A 16,308-nucleotide genomic window follows, 5' to 3' on the forward strand; every position below is an offset into this window, starting at 1 on the left:
ACCAAAATTTATCCATTTTCTCTCGGGATTCCAGATTGTTAGTGTATAGTTGTTCCTAATAGCCCCCCTGATCTTTTGTATTTATGTGGTTTCAGTTGTAATGTCTTTTTTCATTTCTGATGTTGTTTATTTGGGTCTTCTCTCATTTTTCTTTGTTGTTCTAACTAGTGGTTTATCTATTTTGTTTATCTTTTCAAAAAGCCAACTTTCTGTTTATTGTTGTTTTGTATTTTTTCAACTCTAGTTCCTTTAGATCTACTCTGATATTTATTATTTATTTCATTCTATTAAGTATAGATCTGTCTTGTTCTTGCTTTTTTAGTTCATTGAGATGGATCATTAGATTGCTTACTTGAAATCTTTGTATTTTTTTGATATAGGTGTTTTTGCTATGAAATTTCCTCTTAGCACTGCTTTTGCTGTATCTCATAGATTTTGGTATGTTGTGTTTCAATTTTCATTTGTTTTAATATTTTTTCCTTCCATAACCTGATGGTCATTGAAGAGCATGTTGTTAATTTCCATGTATTTTTATAGCTTCCAAAATTCCTCTTGTTACTGATTTCTAGTTTTATTCCATTGTGGTCTGATGAGATACTTGATATGATTTCATTTTTTTCTTAAGACAGAGTCTAGGTCTGTAACCAAGGCTGGGGTGAAGTAATGTGATCATGACTCACTACAGTTCAACCTTCAAGGCTCAAGTGATCCTCCCACCTCAGCCTCCCAAGTAGCTGGGACCAAAGGCATCTGCAAAATGAAGCCAGCTACTACTGTCTTGTTGAAGCAGCCACACAAGGTAAAAAATAAAAAGTGCTACACAATTTTTAAACTAATCATATTGTTGTTTCAATAGCTTCTATATTCATTACGAGAGAAATATTGGTAAATCTTTTTTTTTTTTTTTTGCAGTGATTTTATCATTCTCAGAATTCATCATAGATTTTTGTGGAAACTTTAGTTCTTAAACAAAACAAACTGATTGTCTCTATTGATTGAGTACATGTTTAATTTAAAGTAAAGTGCCCCCAATATAATAATAAGTAAAAAACATTCTAAATGATGAATTTAGTATATGGCACACTGATTTTTTTATGAACAATAACCACTCAAAAATGTTCTCTGTAGACTATAATCCTAGACATTCAAACAATCAATTGTAAATTTCCCTCTGGGGAGGCAAGAGAACTTATGTCACCCAAATTATTTTTCAAAACAAAATTTAGACTTTCTAAAGGAGCAGTTTGAATTTAAACAATCTCTTCAACACGTTATGAATAAACTTTCAGAAAAATTTTGCTGCTTAACAATGAGCCACTCCACAAGTGGTTCTAAGAATCAAGTTGAATAATATTACATGTAAATCTGAAGCCTGCACAGCACGTATGAGAACCACCAGGCACTTACAGTGAAATAGTAAGAATTCAGACACTATTTTCCCCAACCAAGTGACAAGGCATTTCATGCTGTGAATATCTAACACTTTGCTTTGACAACTAGGCACATACTTATATTTTCTGCCATTCTAGTCAGGAAATGGTTCAACATTGTCTCAGTTGATTTAGTGCCAACTCAAGTCAGTCTTTCGGTATTTGTCCAGGTAACTGGACCAGGAACACCTGGTGATGACTTGTCACAAATTACAGTGATACTCTTTATTCTTTGAATAGTTTTGTTTGGCAGGGGTGATGTTGAACAGACAGTAGATAAACAACACAGAGATCCACTGAATTGTAACACTGGGAATATTAAATAAACTGTTTCATTTGATACATTTCAGTAGAATAGAACCACTGAAAAGACTTTTCTCTCCAGAATTTAAAACAAATAAAAAGGAAAAAAAAAAAGATTGTAGCAGAAAACCAGAGAGAGGGACATAGATACAAAGCTTTAAATCAGGATGGATTTCTGAAAATGGTATATAATGAAATTCAAGTCTAAGTCAAGACAAACAATTAACCGGTAGTAAACAGATTACCAGTTACCTGGAGGTGTTAGTAAAATTAAAATCAACACTGTAGCCAACACAGAATTCAGAAGATAAATTATTAAAGAAAGTATATGGAAGAAAGGATTTGTTATTCCTAACACTATTTTCAGTTCTTCAGATTTCAGACAATCTTACCACTTAGAAATTCGGAAAGGGTTTTCTTTTCCGTGTTTCAACATAGACCAAAGGGAATACTCCTTAAAGATACATATTTCTTACTTTCTTATTTTTATGCTTACCTCGTATCTTTCTGATTTTCTGTTTGTTTTGGGTCTTACCCCACGTAGCTTATTTATGATTTTAGGCCAAATACAACTCCAACTGCAACCTATCACTGGGATTATAATTATGACTAGATATGTAAATATCAGTTGCCCCATTTACCTGAGTCTTTGGTTAAAATGCAGGATTCTTGTGCTTCTAAATTGAGAATTGATATTTGCTCTATAAACACTAAAGTCTCTTAGAATTCCAGAAATATATGGTCCTAGGAAATCAGATTTGTTTGGATCATAGTTTAGTGTAGTTGAAATGCTTATAGCAAGTTGGTGAAACCAGTCATAGGGGGTCAGAATATGCCACCCGCAAATATGTCACTTTAGCATAAAGATTACTTTGAGCTGAAGATAACTGAGAAACAGAAGATGCTCCCAGTGCCTTACAAAACCCTCTCTGCCTCCCCTGCAATTTACAAAAAGTCAGGGTTAGACTTTTAATGGAGACTCTTATTAACCCAGAGGGGCAGAGGAAAGGAACTACGTAACAAACCTTACTCAAACAAAACTTTTATCTTTATTAATTTCCACCCATATATTTATCTTCCTATAGTTCGCTACCCCTGAAAGGCTAAATCTCTTTTCCTTTGTCTTGTTACTTCTCTATATATTTATTCTAAATATCTTTATATTTTCTTAAGATATTATATAAGAGCTAAGTTCTAACAACCCTGAGTTACCCATCATTGAATTTCTCCTACATGTATGCGTGCTGGATTTTAATTTATGTAAATTTTACCTTGAAAAATACTGATGTTGTTGGGATGTGAGGGAATGTACAGATAAAAAACAAAAATGATAGAAAGGTAGACAGTCAATAAAGCTGGATGAGGCATATGGAATGTTCATTAAATGACTGTGTTTACTTTGTTTATATTGAAAACCAAACAAACAAAGTTAAAAACTACCTCCTTGTATTTTGGGTTGTTCTAAATTACTTCTTTACAGCTTATCACCCTTAAATTGGTGAATAAAACAAAGTTCTTAAATTGAAAAAAGTTAGTTTTAGATTAGTCCCTCTAATAACCATTTCCTATGATTTGGATGTGGACCCCACAGGTCATGTGTTGGAAACACATGAAACACATGTTCAACCATGTTGAAAGGTGCGAGCTTTTAGAGGCGATTGGATCATAAAGTGTTCTCACGCATGTATTAATGTTGTTATCATGAGAGTAGGCTCGTTATTTTGAGGGGCATGCTATAAAAGTGAGTTTGGCCCTTTCTTGCTCTCATGGATGCTCACTCTCTCACCATTCTGCCTTCCACCACTGGATGAACTGATTAAAGCCCTTGCCAGATGTGAGCCCCTAGACCTTGGACGGACCAGCCTCCTGAACTGTAAGAAACAAATATCTGCTTTTAAAAAATTACTCAGTTTCAGGTACTCCATGATAGCAACACAGAATGGACTAAGAAAATTGAAACCAGAAGTGTGGTTTTTGCTATAACAAATTCCTAGAAACATGGAAGCAGCTTTGGAAATGGATAATGGGTAGAGGCTGGAAGAACTTAAAAGGAACAGGCCAGAAAAAGCCTAAATCGTTGTAAGCAAATCTAGGATTATTAACAGCAAATGTAGGATTATTAACAGCAATTCTGGTGAGGTCTTTAAAAAAAAGACAAGAGTTGTAGGGAAGCCTGTATCTTCCTAGATATTACTTAAATGGTCATGACCAGAATGTTAATAGAAAGATGGACAGTAACGGCCATTCTGATAAAGTCTCAGGCAGAAATGAGGAACAATGTACTGGAAACTGAAGTAAATAAAGGACATCGTTGTTATAAAGTGACAACGGATTTGACTGAATTGTGTCCATGACCTAGGGCTTTATGGAAGGTAGAATTTAAAAACAATAAACTAAGTTATCTGGCAGAAGAATATATCTAAGCAGCAAAGTGTTCAAGGTGCTACGTGGCTTCTTTTGACTGTTTACAGTAAAATGAAAGAAGTGAAAAATGTTTTTAAATGGAATTTTTAATTAAAAGAGAAGTAGAACAGAAAAATTTGGAAAATTGCAACCTTGTCATGTAAAGAATGAAAAAGTATGTTTACGAGAAGAAAGTAAGGGTGCTGCTGTTTGATAAGAACATTAGCATGGATAAAAAGAAGCCAGACGCTATTTGTTAAGGTGATGGCAGAATAAAACCATTTCAGAGATTCTATACATACTAAACTTGCAACCATTTTAGGAAGTTTAGATTATTTTAGAATAAAAAGTAGAAAAAAAGCATGTTGAAACTTCTTACAACTCTGACCAACACTTGCTACCCATGACTGAATTCTGCATTTATGAAATGACCCGGGGCAAGAAAATGCTGAGTAATGGTGCCAACTGAACAACTTATCAGCTTAAGATAGAGCACTCATACAGAGCCTCTCTCTGGTAGCACTGCAGCCCATTGACTTGCCACAGTGAGTTAACTGCCAAACGCAGCTTCCTGAAGCTGAGCAATTACAATGCAGAACAGTGAGTGTATTTGCAAATGAGAGAGCTGACTGGTGTTTTGGGTGATGTCTAGAAATTGTACATAGATGCCTACTAATTCTAATTTAAAATTGTAATGCTAAGACATGGGACTGCACAAAGTACAGATCAGGGAGATCTCAGAGTAATTTTACATGGATTATTAAAGGAATACTTTTGTAGCATATAGAAGAAAAATCAATAATCAGTAGATGCAACAAAATTCATAGGTTATAATTCTCATATGTGATTCAATTTGCTTCCTTCTTGGAAAAAGGTGCTAATTAATTGGTAAAGTTAACAATGAGAGAATAGGCAGCTGGATTTGAGTAAGAGAACTAGTAAATTCTTTTGTGATCTTTTTGGGGGAAAAATATTGGCAGAACACATTAATAATTACATACTTTTTGGATCAGTTTAATTATTGACTGAAGGGTCATGGTTAATGGGTCAGTATCACCCTGGAAGAAGATTCAAAGAGCTTTTTCCTCAGCCAAGTTGAATGAACAGAATATTCGCCAATGACACATTGGACAGAAATTCAATGATGCGGTGAGCATCTGCCAAAATCACAGTTGTTTTCTCTCTTCCACATGATCCCTACTAGCATGAACACAGCTATCTAGGAAAAAGAAAGATATTTGCTGCAAAGTAGCCATCTCTATACTTCCAGTGATGGCCAAAACAATGAGGTCCCTTCTCTTAAGACAGTCAGAAAAGCATATTAAATCCATTCTTCTCTAGCATCTTTTCTTACTACTTTACTCACCTAACTTGATCATGGGTACCTCTAGACCCAGGACTGAAAGTTATTACAGCTGCACCAAAGCAGCAGACATTTCATGCTCCTGGGTATTTGTACACGCCATTGGCTTACCTGGAGTGCCTACCACCCCTGGTGTTAATTTGTCTTATCAGTCAATCCACAATAAAACATAAAATACATTTCTATCTGTTCATACTGTAATTTGTTGAGATAAAAATACATTATAGTATAAATCCAATTTATACCAACAAATTGATAGTCTATAATTTTGAGAATATGAAAAATAAATTGCTTTTTTAAAAAATAAGATGGGATGATAAGAATTATTTGACATCACTATTCCCGATAGGTAGCATTTACTTATAAATTGCAAACTTGTAATGCTAACTTACAAGTATAATAATGATGAACAACAAACTTACCAACACTTGGGTAACCAGGCGTAGAAGGGTCTCCTCCCGGATTCAGTGACACCATGAAGGTATCATGGCTAGGATTCACAGTCTTTGGCAAATCACAAGGATCAATATACAGAAGAACACCTCCAAATCCAGCCTTTTCCAATAAGGAAAGCTAAAAGAGGGAAGCAAGCTATTAAAAATATTATCATGCACAGTAAAAGTTCATATTGTGCCATTTTGCCAATGTGGCTATGATAAGATTACTCTTTTTCCTGTTTTTTTTTTTTTCTTTTAAAATAAGCAGATATTTCAGATTTCTATCAAGCCCAGAAGATTTTTCTACTGGCCTTTTTTCCCCCTCTTTTCTATTTCTCGGGTTTTTCTCTATCTCTACCAGCATTGCTATAATGTCTATATTTTATTTCAATTGTCTATTCATGGAATTCCTCACTGTCTGATTCTTTACTAAGTGGATTTTAACTTTCTACTTTTTTGGATTAATAGAGGATCTACCACACACAAGGTTCTTCTTTTAAAAGGAGAGTTGTTGTGACCATTATGCCTTTCCCTAAAGCAGAAATCACCTGAAGTATTGTAACATATTTTTTTCCAGAGTTGAGCCTGTCACACCAGTCATTAAAATGTTGAAATACTGTCACACTGTTTAGAAAATAGCCACTGTCGTGAACCTCCTGACAGCTCCCGGTATACTAGTCATCTTGGTCTCTGCCTGGAGGTACCAGCCAGATCTCCCAGATATAGCAACTGAAAAATTTACATGTAACCTGATGGGGGTCTCCTTATGAAAGATCAGCCCTTGTCCTGCCCCTGTCATTAAATGTTTTGAAAATAGACCCTGTCATTTGAGACATATTTAATGTAAAGATTCCTCTCTGTTCTTTGGTAAGTACACAATAGATAAGTATGATGGAACGGACGAACTTGACAATATACCGAGTTTCTTTTTGTTTTAACTCTTTAAATTGATTTTTTTTGTAAAGATCTTATTCATTTTAGTCATGTTAGTATGATCTACCTGATATGAAAGCAATAATCATGATTTGCTAATTCTATTAGTTTTTCATGAGAGAGGAAAAGTAATTAGAGAACATAGAGATAATAAAGAGAATATGACTAAAGGTCATATTCAATACAGGCAGTCACTGCTCATTGTGTGACTTTAGTTAACACCCATACTTCACTCCCCAGTTACTGCTTATGTTGCTTATTGACTTTTGCAGTGGAGTAAGCAAGGCAGCACCCACTCGCTGAGGACAGGGATTGTGCTTATCTTCTCTATCATTGTACACCTTGCACTTAGCAGGTTTTCAAGAGTATTGCTAAATGAGAGAATGAATGAGACAGATGCAGGCTAGGCACAACAACTATTTTTATTTTTATTTTTTGAAACACAGTCTCGCTCTGCCGCCCACTCTGGATTGCAGTGGTGCAATCTTGACTCACCACAACCTCCACCTCCCAAGTTGAAGTCATTCTCCTGCCTCAGACTCCCAAGTAGTTGGGATTACAGGCGTGCACTACCATGCATGGCTAATTTTTGTATTGTTAGTAGATACGGGCTTTCACCATGTTGGCCAGGCTGGTCTCAAATTCCTGACCCCAAATGATACTCCCGCCTCAGCCTCCCAAAGGGCCGGGATTACAGGTGTGAGCCACCGCGCCCTGCCCAGCAATTCTTAAAGAAAGGAGAGCCCCTAGAAAATATTTGGGAAGCCCTCCTATTAGGAAAAATAAAACATAATTGCATATATAGCATGATTTTAAAACAATGTGCCAAAAATAGAAACAGATATAGAATTTAAGTATGCCACAATAATGTCATTTTTTTCTAGTCCTTTAAAAATCCTCTTCCAATTTTTGGTGTAATGAACAGCATACATTGCTTTTATGATTAAATAAACTAACACTGAGAATCTAAGTAAAACAGAAATGACTCAGTTGTCTTCTATAACAACCACTCATATCAGACTTTTGTCATTATTTTCCCCTCAGTGTTTTAGTAGAAAGGAGGGAAGAAATTAAGGAAAAATGGGGAATGAGAAAAGGAAAAGGAGCAAAGAATGTGTGAATGACAGGGCCACATTTAAGACTTACTCTTCAAATCCTCACCCCCACCCATGTAGGGGAGGGGGGGTTTAATGTTTACATGCAGAAATAGTTATTTTTGAAAAGAATAATCAATCGAATGATTTCGAATGTTTGCTTACTATAGAATAATATATAAAATATAATAGACTATAACTCAGCAATTAAAAGGGAAACATGGATGAATCTCAAAAGCATCATGCTAAATGAAAGAAGCCAGATTAAGAAAGCTGCTTCCTGTACAATTCTATGTTCATGATATTCTTGAAAAGTTGAAACCCTAAGAACAGAAATCAGATCAGTGATTGTTAGAGAGCGGCTGGGGAGACCTCCTCACAAAGGTGAGGAAGCAATTTTGAGGGTGATGGAAATATTCTGTATCTTGATTGTAGTGGTTGTCACATTTATCATACATCATACACACATCACCTTAAAATGGTAAATTTTACTGTATGTAAAATATGCCTCAATAAACAACAAAAAATCTGTAAATAAATGAATGTACCTACTGCAAAATGTTAAGAGTGGCATTCTGTAGATGGGACTAGTACTTGTTCATTTTTATATCTTCTTTCAGTATTCTGTATAACTTTTTAAATAAATAAAAATTAATAAAAGTTTTTTGAGGGAAACAAATAAAAAAAAAAGCTTCCCTGGACAGCAAGTTTCTAAATATTAAAAAATTACCTTTTATTACTAAAACAATTCGTGATCATTACAGAGAAAAACATGTAGGCAAAGGGAAAAAAAAAAGTCCCATCATTTTATCTGTCAAGAAATAGTTAATGTTAACTTGTTGGGGTGTCTAGACCCTTTTACTTGGGTTTATGAACATACATACATACACTAACAAAGTAAAACCACATCATAAATGCTTCTTTGCAATCTCTTTTCATTTGCTTATCAGTATATAATAAACATTTGTCGCCGTAATACCAAGCCTGTAATCCGCACTTGGAGGTCGCATGGTGGATCTACGCAGGTCAGATCGACCATCCCAGGCCATGGAAACCTCTGCCTCTACTAAAATACAAAAACTAGCCGGGCGGGTGGCGGCTCGTAGTCCCAGCTACTCCTCGGAGGCTGAGGCGGAGAGAATGGCGGAACCCGGCATGAGCTTGCAGTGAGCCGAGATCGCGCCACGCACCGCAGCCTGTGATACAGCGACTTCGCCCCAAAAAAAAAAATTTGTTTATGTTGATAAATACAATTTTATATAATTTAAATCACCATATACCGTTAAATATACATATATCTAATATAAATACTACTATATAGACAGTCATAAATGTTATTTAACCAATCCCTGACTGTTGGTCGTATAACAATTGTTAATTGTTAATTTGTTAATTACAATAATTTTAAACTCTTTAATTTCTAATTTTTCAATATTATATGCAATAAACATGCTTGTAGCAAAATCTCTGCAAAAATATCTATTTTCATGAAATAAATTTCCACAGGTAGAATTCCCAGGTCAAATCATTCATTTTTATGATTTTTGATAAGCTATTTTCCCTTTAGAGGATTTAATAAGTTATAGTCTTACTAGCTATATATGGTTTTGCTTCCCTTCACTCTCACCAACAATTAATATTATTTCTTTTTAAGCAATATTTACCAAGGTACCCAAAAATAATTTGCCAAAAACACATGCTTTAATTACAAGTCAAGGTAAACCTATTTCTGTATGACTCTGGCTATTTGCATATTTTTTTTGAGAATTACTTGCTTGTGAAAAACTATTTTTAAGATTTCTGGCCACTTATCCATCCACAACAACATATTGGTTGTCACTTTTTTGAAAGTAAAACATTGGAATTGGGATATGGAGAGAAGTAGGACAAGGTCTGTGAACAGCTAAGGAAGTTCAGTTTACCAGCGGGATGGCCCAAAATTCCCATCTTGAGTGCTACCTCCAATTAACTGGGAAAGAACAGCTGTCTAGGGAGGGATTGTGAGGCCAGGTTCAGGATCATTACAAAAGTGGTTCTATGAGTGATGCTTCCACAAGCAGAAGAAAGGGATGTGGGAATCCACATTTTCTTTGTCTTGTTGTTGTTGTTGTTGTTGTTAATGTGCTAATCCTCCTTTAGTGGGATAGTCAAAATTACCTCAAAAATTCCTTCTGTAAAGGTAAGTACAATAACTATTTCACTGTTTAATGTTCATGAAACCTAGTGTTTTAGATCTAAGTCAAAAAGAATATGCTAGAATGGCCAGTTGTGTCTCTTCTGAGTATATTTGGTAATATGTTTTGACCCCTTTTATAATCAATATAGAATATGAATTTGTCTATAGCTGATGGCCTGTAATGAAGCAACAGGGTATAATCATACACTATTTTTGGCTAGAGTTGATTACTCACCCACAGCCCTGAAGGGATAGAGCCCAATATGTGATTTAGCTCCCTCTTCCATTGTCTGCCGGCAATGGTTTGACCTGAGGTAGAAACACCTGTTCAATGTTTGTCAAATTTGGTCCCTGGCACCATCTGTCACTGGCCATCTTAGAGCTCTTCATTTAGAAATAAAGACACTTAATTTCAGAAATTATCTATTTTTGGATTTCCAGTGAAGTCGGCAAAAAAAAAAAAAAAAAAAAAAGACAATGCCTAAACCAAACCAAATGAGAAGTGTTCCTCTGCATTGTTAACTACATTTTGAACATGCTGAGGTTGGGGTTGTCTAAAATGTTTAGAAAAAATATGCTACTCTGGAAGGATTGTATTTTTAAAAATACATTCAAAGACAAGCCTGCATAAAAGGGGTGAAGCCTACTGTCTCTGGGATATCTGCTTCAGCTGGTGGAAGGTTGTCCCTTGGCACACGCAAAAGTTTTTAGTCCTGCTCACTACCTCTTCTGGTTTGAGATAGCTTAAGATATAGAATGATGACTACATGGAGGTCTAATTCCTGAAAAATGGGGTCAAGTCTTAGGCCAAGATTTCCTGACGTTGAACTTCAACTATCCCTGACTTCTCTCTCTCAAATATCTATATGTGATAGGCTGGGGGGTCCTTTGCCATGCTCAACCACGTAACCACCTTGCTCAGGGTTTAGAAACTATGAGCCTTTTGACGGAAACTGTGTACAAAAAAGGAGCAGACAGTCAGAGAAAATGTAGATGAGTGTGGGCAAAAGAGGGAATACTGTGCACAGACTCCAGGTTCCGCTGTACTCCCTTTAGTTGAACTGGGTAAGATTTTCCTCCCTTTCTTTGACAAGGCTTCTGTTACTTGAAAATATATCAACCATAACCAAGAGAGGTAAAAAATCATTAGTATGGAAAGCAATTCAGAAATTTGGTTCCAACCTTGACACTAAATAGCTATGTGACAACTTATATAAATTTTCTATGCCTTGGTTTCATCATCCACAGAATGCAAAGATTGAATTATATTGTTCCCAAAGATCCTTTCTGCTCTAAATGAAAAACCATGTCGTCTAACCCAATGATTTTGTTAAATGTTTATAAAGACACACTAATTGCATTTTAAAATATAGGGCCATATATGAAATCTACTTTTAAACTATTGGTGAGGAATATATTCTCCCCCAAAATCACCAAGATTTCTATTGTTAAAAAAGCCTTAAAATAGTGTTATGATGTGGTTTATGAGAATATATAGTATGAATATTTTAATTTTGCATTTAACTTCTTTTAGCCACAATATAAAGAAAACTGAAATATTTAGAATCTACACATTAAAATTCTTCCGAGTAAATAAACTATTCCTTTCTTCCTTTTCAGCTCTAATTTAATATTATACTGGAAAATGCTAATTTTATTTTTCAAAACTATTTCACAGTATTTATATCCTAAAATATGCTGCTGCATGTATATGACAATTGCATAATCATGTAGGGTTAAATGAACACTGTTAACACAGCTTTCAACATTCTGTTTATAGTGGGAATATTTCTACCCTAGAAGTTCTTCAAAAAGTATTTTATTCCCAGGAGAGAAGTTAAATATTACATAAATTTATTAACATTTTTATTCAAAATGTCCATTACTGATAATTACTAATCCTTCCATAGTTAATGATTCTTCCTTAAAAATATACATATATATTTCAAATTACATTTTCAATGAATATAGGTATCATTAAACAAACCTCCTTTACATACGCCTCCACCCTCTCTTATTTAGCTCAAAGAACCACTAAGTGCTTAACTCAATGTAATCCTTGTCCAGGTTTTCATAGGTGCTAACATCCCAACATGAGCAACATAGGCACCTGATATAGGGTGCTAGACTAGCAACTGAGAAATAGTCCATAGTCATCCTGTGACACTTTTCAGTTTCTATACACAAGGTCAGTCAACTCCCATCAAGCTACATTATAGCTCCATCACCAGCAATAACAAAGAATGCATCATTGGAAGTATTTGTATGCCCACAGTGCACCAAGTGAAAGTGCATTTTGTTTTTCTTCCCAGCAATTAAAAAGGATTTGGTAGGTAACTTCAGTGGCACTAGATTGTGACTGGCTTGAAGCAGAAACCTTATAGCTTCATGTTTTCTACCCAATGCCTCATAGAGTGCCTAGCACAAAATAATATTTCTATTGTTGTCGAGTTGATGAATAAATTATGATATGTATCCAGTAATGAATGAATGAAAAAAATAATGTATATGGTACAAGTGTATTACATGAATGCTATTTTGCTTGACTGCTAACACCTACTGGCAAGAAAACTTATACAACATATTTTGTTGTGGCATCTGATCTAACTATATATAATATATAGTTAGATATATATAGTTAGATATATAGTTAGATATATATATAATTACATATATAGTTAGAACTATATACACATATTATACTAGAAAATGCTAATTTTACTTTTCAAAACTATTTCACAGTATGTATAGCCTCTCTCTTTCATATATATATATATAGTTAGAATGTGAAGGTAAGTATTAAGCCAGCTTATTCTTGAAATTTGATACACAATACATTTAATTAAATGTGCTATGCTCTCTCTTTATCCTTCTGTAAAAATATATAAATAAAAATAGGTTTATTTTATTTTGATTTTTGTTTTGTTTTGTTATCTAAGAGTAGAGATGAAGAAAGTGGCGGAGACTAGCCCAATGAAGTTTGAATGCGTAATTTTATCTTGCAGACATATTTTTATAAATAAAATATTTTTGGCCAACTGTAAGGTGGCTGAATCCATATTTCTTGCAGGGCACCATACTAACACATTCTTTTGATGTATAGTATATAAACCTATAGGTCCTATGAATTGCCAAATAATCAGCTCTGAAATAAACAGTACTAGCAATATATGGGCAGGCCATGGCAGTAACATTTTGTTATTCAAGGAAAATTAATGCCAGGAAAGTAAGAGAGAAAGGACACTTTTCACTTTTCTTTTTTTATATATATATATTTTTGAGACAAAGTCTCGCTCTGTTGCACAGGCTGGAGTGCAGTGGCACAATCTTGGCTCACTGCAGCCTCCGCCTCCCGGGTTCAAACAATTCTCCTGCCTCAGCCTTCCGAGCAGCTGGAACTACAGGTGCGCCACCACTCCCGGCTAATTTTCTATTTTTAGTAGACACGTGGTTTCACCATGTTAGCCAGGATGGTCTTGATCTCCTGACCTCATGATCCGCTTGCCTCGGCCTCCCAAAGTGCTGGGATTACAGGTGTGAGCCACCGTGCCCGACCCACTTTTCTGATTCCTACTACCCAACTTCTCTTCTTATTAACCTCTATTGTTGCTTTTAACCAAAACATATTTTCTCGTCCGGAAGGAGGATGCTGCTATTGTCATTTGGGCAGTCTACTTATTCACAGTGTCTAGCAAGGGAATAGTAGTTGAATTCCACTGGTAGGATTTCATCCATTCACAGATGCTCCTAAATTGTCTACTCATCCTTTTGAGCCACTAAAATGTTATCTTGATCTTTTTACTTTTGCTGGTCAGAATATATGGCATCCTGAACTACCACCTGGATATCAAGAACCAAAGGAAAAAGCTTGTATTTTTTTTTCCCCATCATTTAGCTTCTTCAAAACATTGGTCCAGCATGAGGAAAGTTCACCTGGCCTCTATTGCTAGAAAAGCTTTCTGAATCTTCGTGTAGATAAGAAGAGTGAATACGTAAAAAAAACAAGACCTTAGTTTTACGGAAACATTTAAGTCTCACTGTTACGGACTGAATTGTGTTCCCTCAAAATGCATATGTTGAAGTCCTAACCTCTAGTATATTTCAGAACATGACTGTATTTGGAAATAGGACCTTTACAGAAGTAATTAAGGTTAAATGAGGTCAAATGGGTGGGCCCCAACGCAATATGACTCAGGTACTCAGAAGCAAAAGAAGAGACAACAGAGATGCGTTGGCACAGAATCAAAAGGCCATACGAGGACACACTGAGCCTAGGAGAAAGACCTTAGGAGAAACCAAACCTACCAGCCTTTGATCTTGGACTTGACTCCAAACTGTGAGGAAATAATTTTTTTGTAGTTTAAGTCGCCCAGTCTATGGTATTTTGCTATAGCAGCCCTAGAAACTAATAAACCCACATAAGGCAAATATCTGCCAAACTATACAAAGATTTGGAAACATTATTGTGGTTACAATCTAGGTCTTTGAGTCAACTTTAGGTCGAATTATCAAGTACTTAACTGTGTATCGCCTATGTGCCAGGCACTATCTCTTATTTGTTGATTTTTACTTAGATCATTTGATATAAGCTATTATAGTTCTCTTTATCCAGTCACTGAAATTGTGCTTCATGTAGGTTAAGGGAATGGCCCAGGGTCAGAGCTAACAAGTGGTAATGGCAGGAATCAAACTTGAGTTTTCCGAATTCAAGTCTGGTAATCTTTTCACTAAAGTATGTCTTTCCTTTTAATTATACATCCATCCCTTACAAATAGACTGGCTAAAGGGTGAATTTATAAAGCACATCAGATGCTTCTTACTGTGACCTGCTTTCTAAGAAGACACTGAAATCAATACTGTAAGAGTTATACGTCTGTTTATTTACATTGTTAAAAAAAAAAAAAAAAGACCTGGATTTTTGCAAAGCCCTGTCATGGGGATTAATGTGTATAGAAACAATAGATTGGGACATTTTAGATTAAAATTTCATAAATATAATAACATAAAAATAAACTTAAAAAACATGAACCTGATATCTCATAGTACATTCTTATTTATTCAAATTAAATAGGTCTGGCATATGTGAAAAATAAAAATATTGGACACATAATATATAATCACTTCTAAAGCAGATATTTTTACTTCTGAAGCTCAAATATTATGTTATCCTTTATTTTACAGATTGTTTTTCTATTAATAGATTTGCCATCTGGCCCTTTACTTATGTATTGTGTTGTAAGAATGTCACTAAAAACGCTTGTAAGATTCCATTATATTTCAGAAATATACTCATTTTCCTTTGTTAGTTAAAAAAAAAAAAGACTATTATGATTAAGGAAAATTCACTGTAATCAGACTGAGTATATCCAAGGCATAATCACATCATTCTTCTTCGAATTCACTGAACACCTTTAATTGGGATTTCAAATTGCTTTACTTGATGTATCTAAATTTATTTAAATAATTCTAGCAAGATTAATAAGAAGCAATGACCTCCTGCTTTTGTAAAGGAAAAAAAGAAACTTGAAGTTATTTAGAAAGTTAGGGCTGCTGCAGAGTTCTGAATATAATCTTCAGCTTTCATCATAATTCAGGAAGGAGGAAGGAAGGAAGGAAGGAAGGAAGGGGGGAGGGAGGAAGGGAGGAAGGGACAAAGGGAGGGAGGGAAGAAGGGAGGAAAGAGTGGGGGTAAGGGAGGAAGGAAGGGAGCATTTCCTGTTTCATAAGATATACTGATTCCACCTTAAACTAATTTTCCATTGTGGCCTCATAATAACACTGTGAAATTATTCTTATTTTACAAATGAAGCAACCATGATGTAAGGATCACAAGATCAAGACCACATAGATAATAGATTTCAGACTGGAAATGAATGGGCAGAAATGTGTCTTCATATGGTATGTTCCTGTACTTTTCCCCCATTAAGTCACATTGCTTCCAAATAATGAAAAATAACAATGCAACTGTATAGATTTCTTTTTAAAATTCATATAATGTTATTTGGCAATTTTTGCAATGGTTGTGGCGTGGAAGAAGCCCAATCTTAAAAAAAAAAAAAAAAAAAAAAAAAAAAAAAAATCCATGTTCTAGATTGAGTATATTATTCCAGAGTGGGGACCAGAAAGTATTTTCCTAATTTCTTTTATTTTCAGAAAGAAGTATCCAAGG

At 34.9% G+C, this 16,308-nt stretch overlaps 1 protein-coding gene across 10 annotated transcripts in view; it reads right to left on the minus strand.

The window, feature by feature from the left end:
• Nucleotides 1–16,308, minus strand: part of NAALADL2 (N-acetylated alpha-linked acidic dipeptidase like 2) — a 1,420,296-nt gene that overhangs the window by 480,298 nt on the left and 923,690 nt on the right. For all 10 annotated transcript variants that reach the window (XM_021933744.2, XM_021933739.2, XM_021933741.2 and 7 more), the window contains one exon: nucleotides 5,922–6,072. In XM_021933744.2, coding sequence (XP_021789436.1) covers nucleotides 5,922–6,072 — 151 coding nt within the window. The remainder of the gene's footprint in view (nucleotides 1–5,921; nucleotides 6,073–16,308) is intronic.

This window comes from Papio anubis, chromosome 2 (genome assembly GCF_008728515.1).
Source record: "Papio anubis isolate 15944 chromosome 2, Panubis1.0, whole genome shotgun sequence".
Classification (NCBI taxonomy): Eukaryota; Metazoa; Chordata; class Mammalia; order Primates; family Cercopithecidae; genus Papio; species Papio anubis.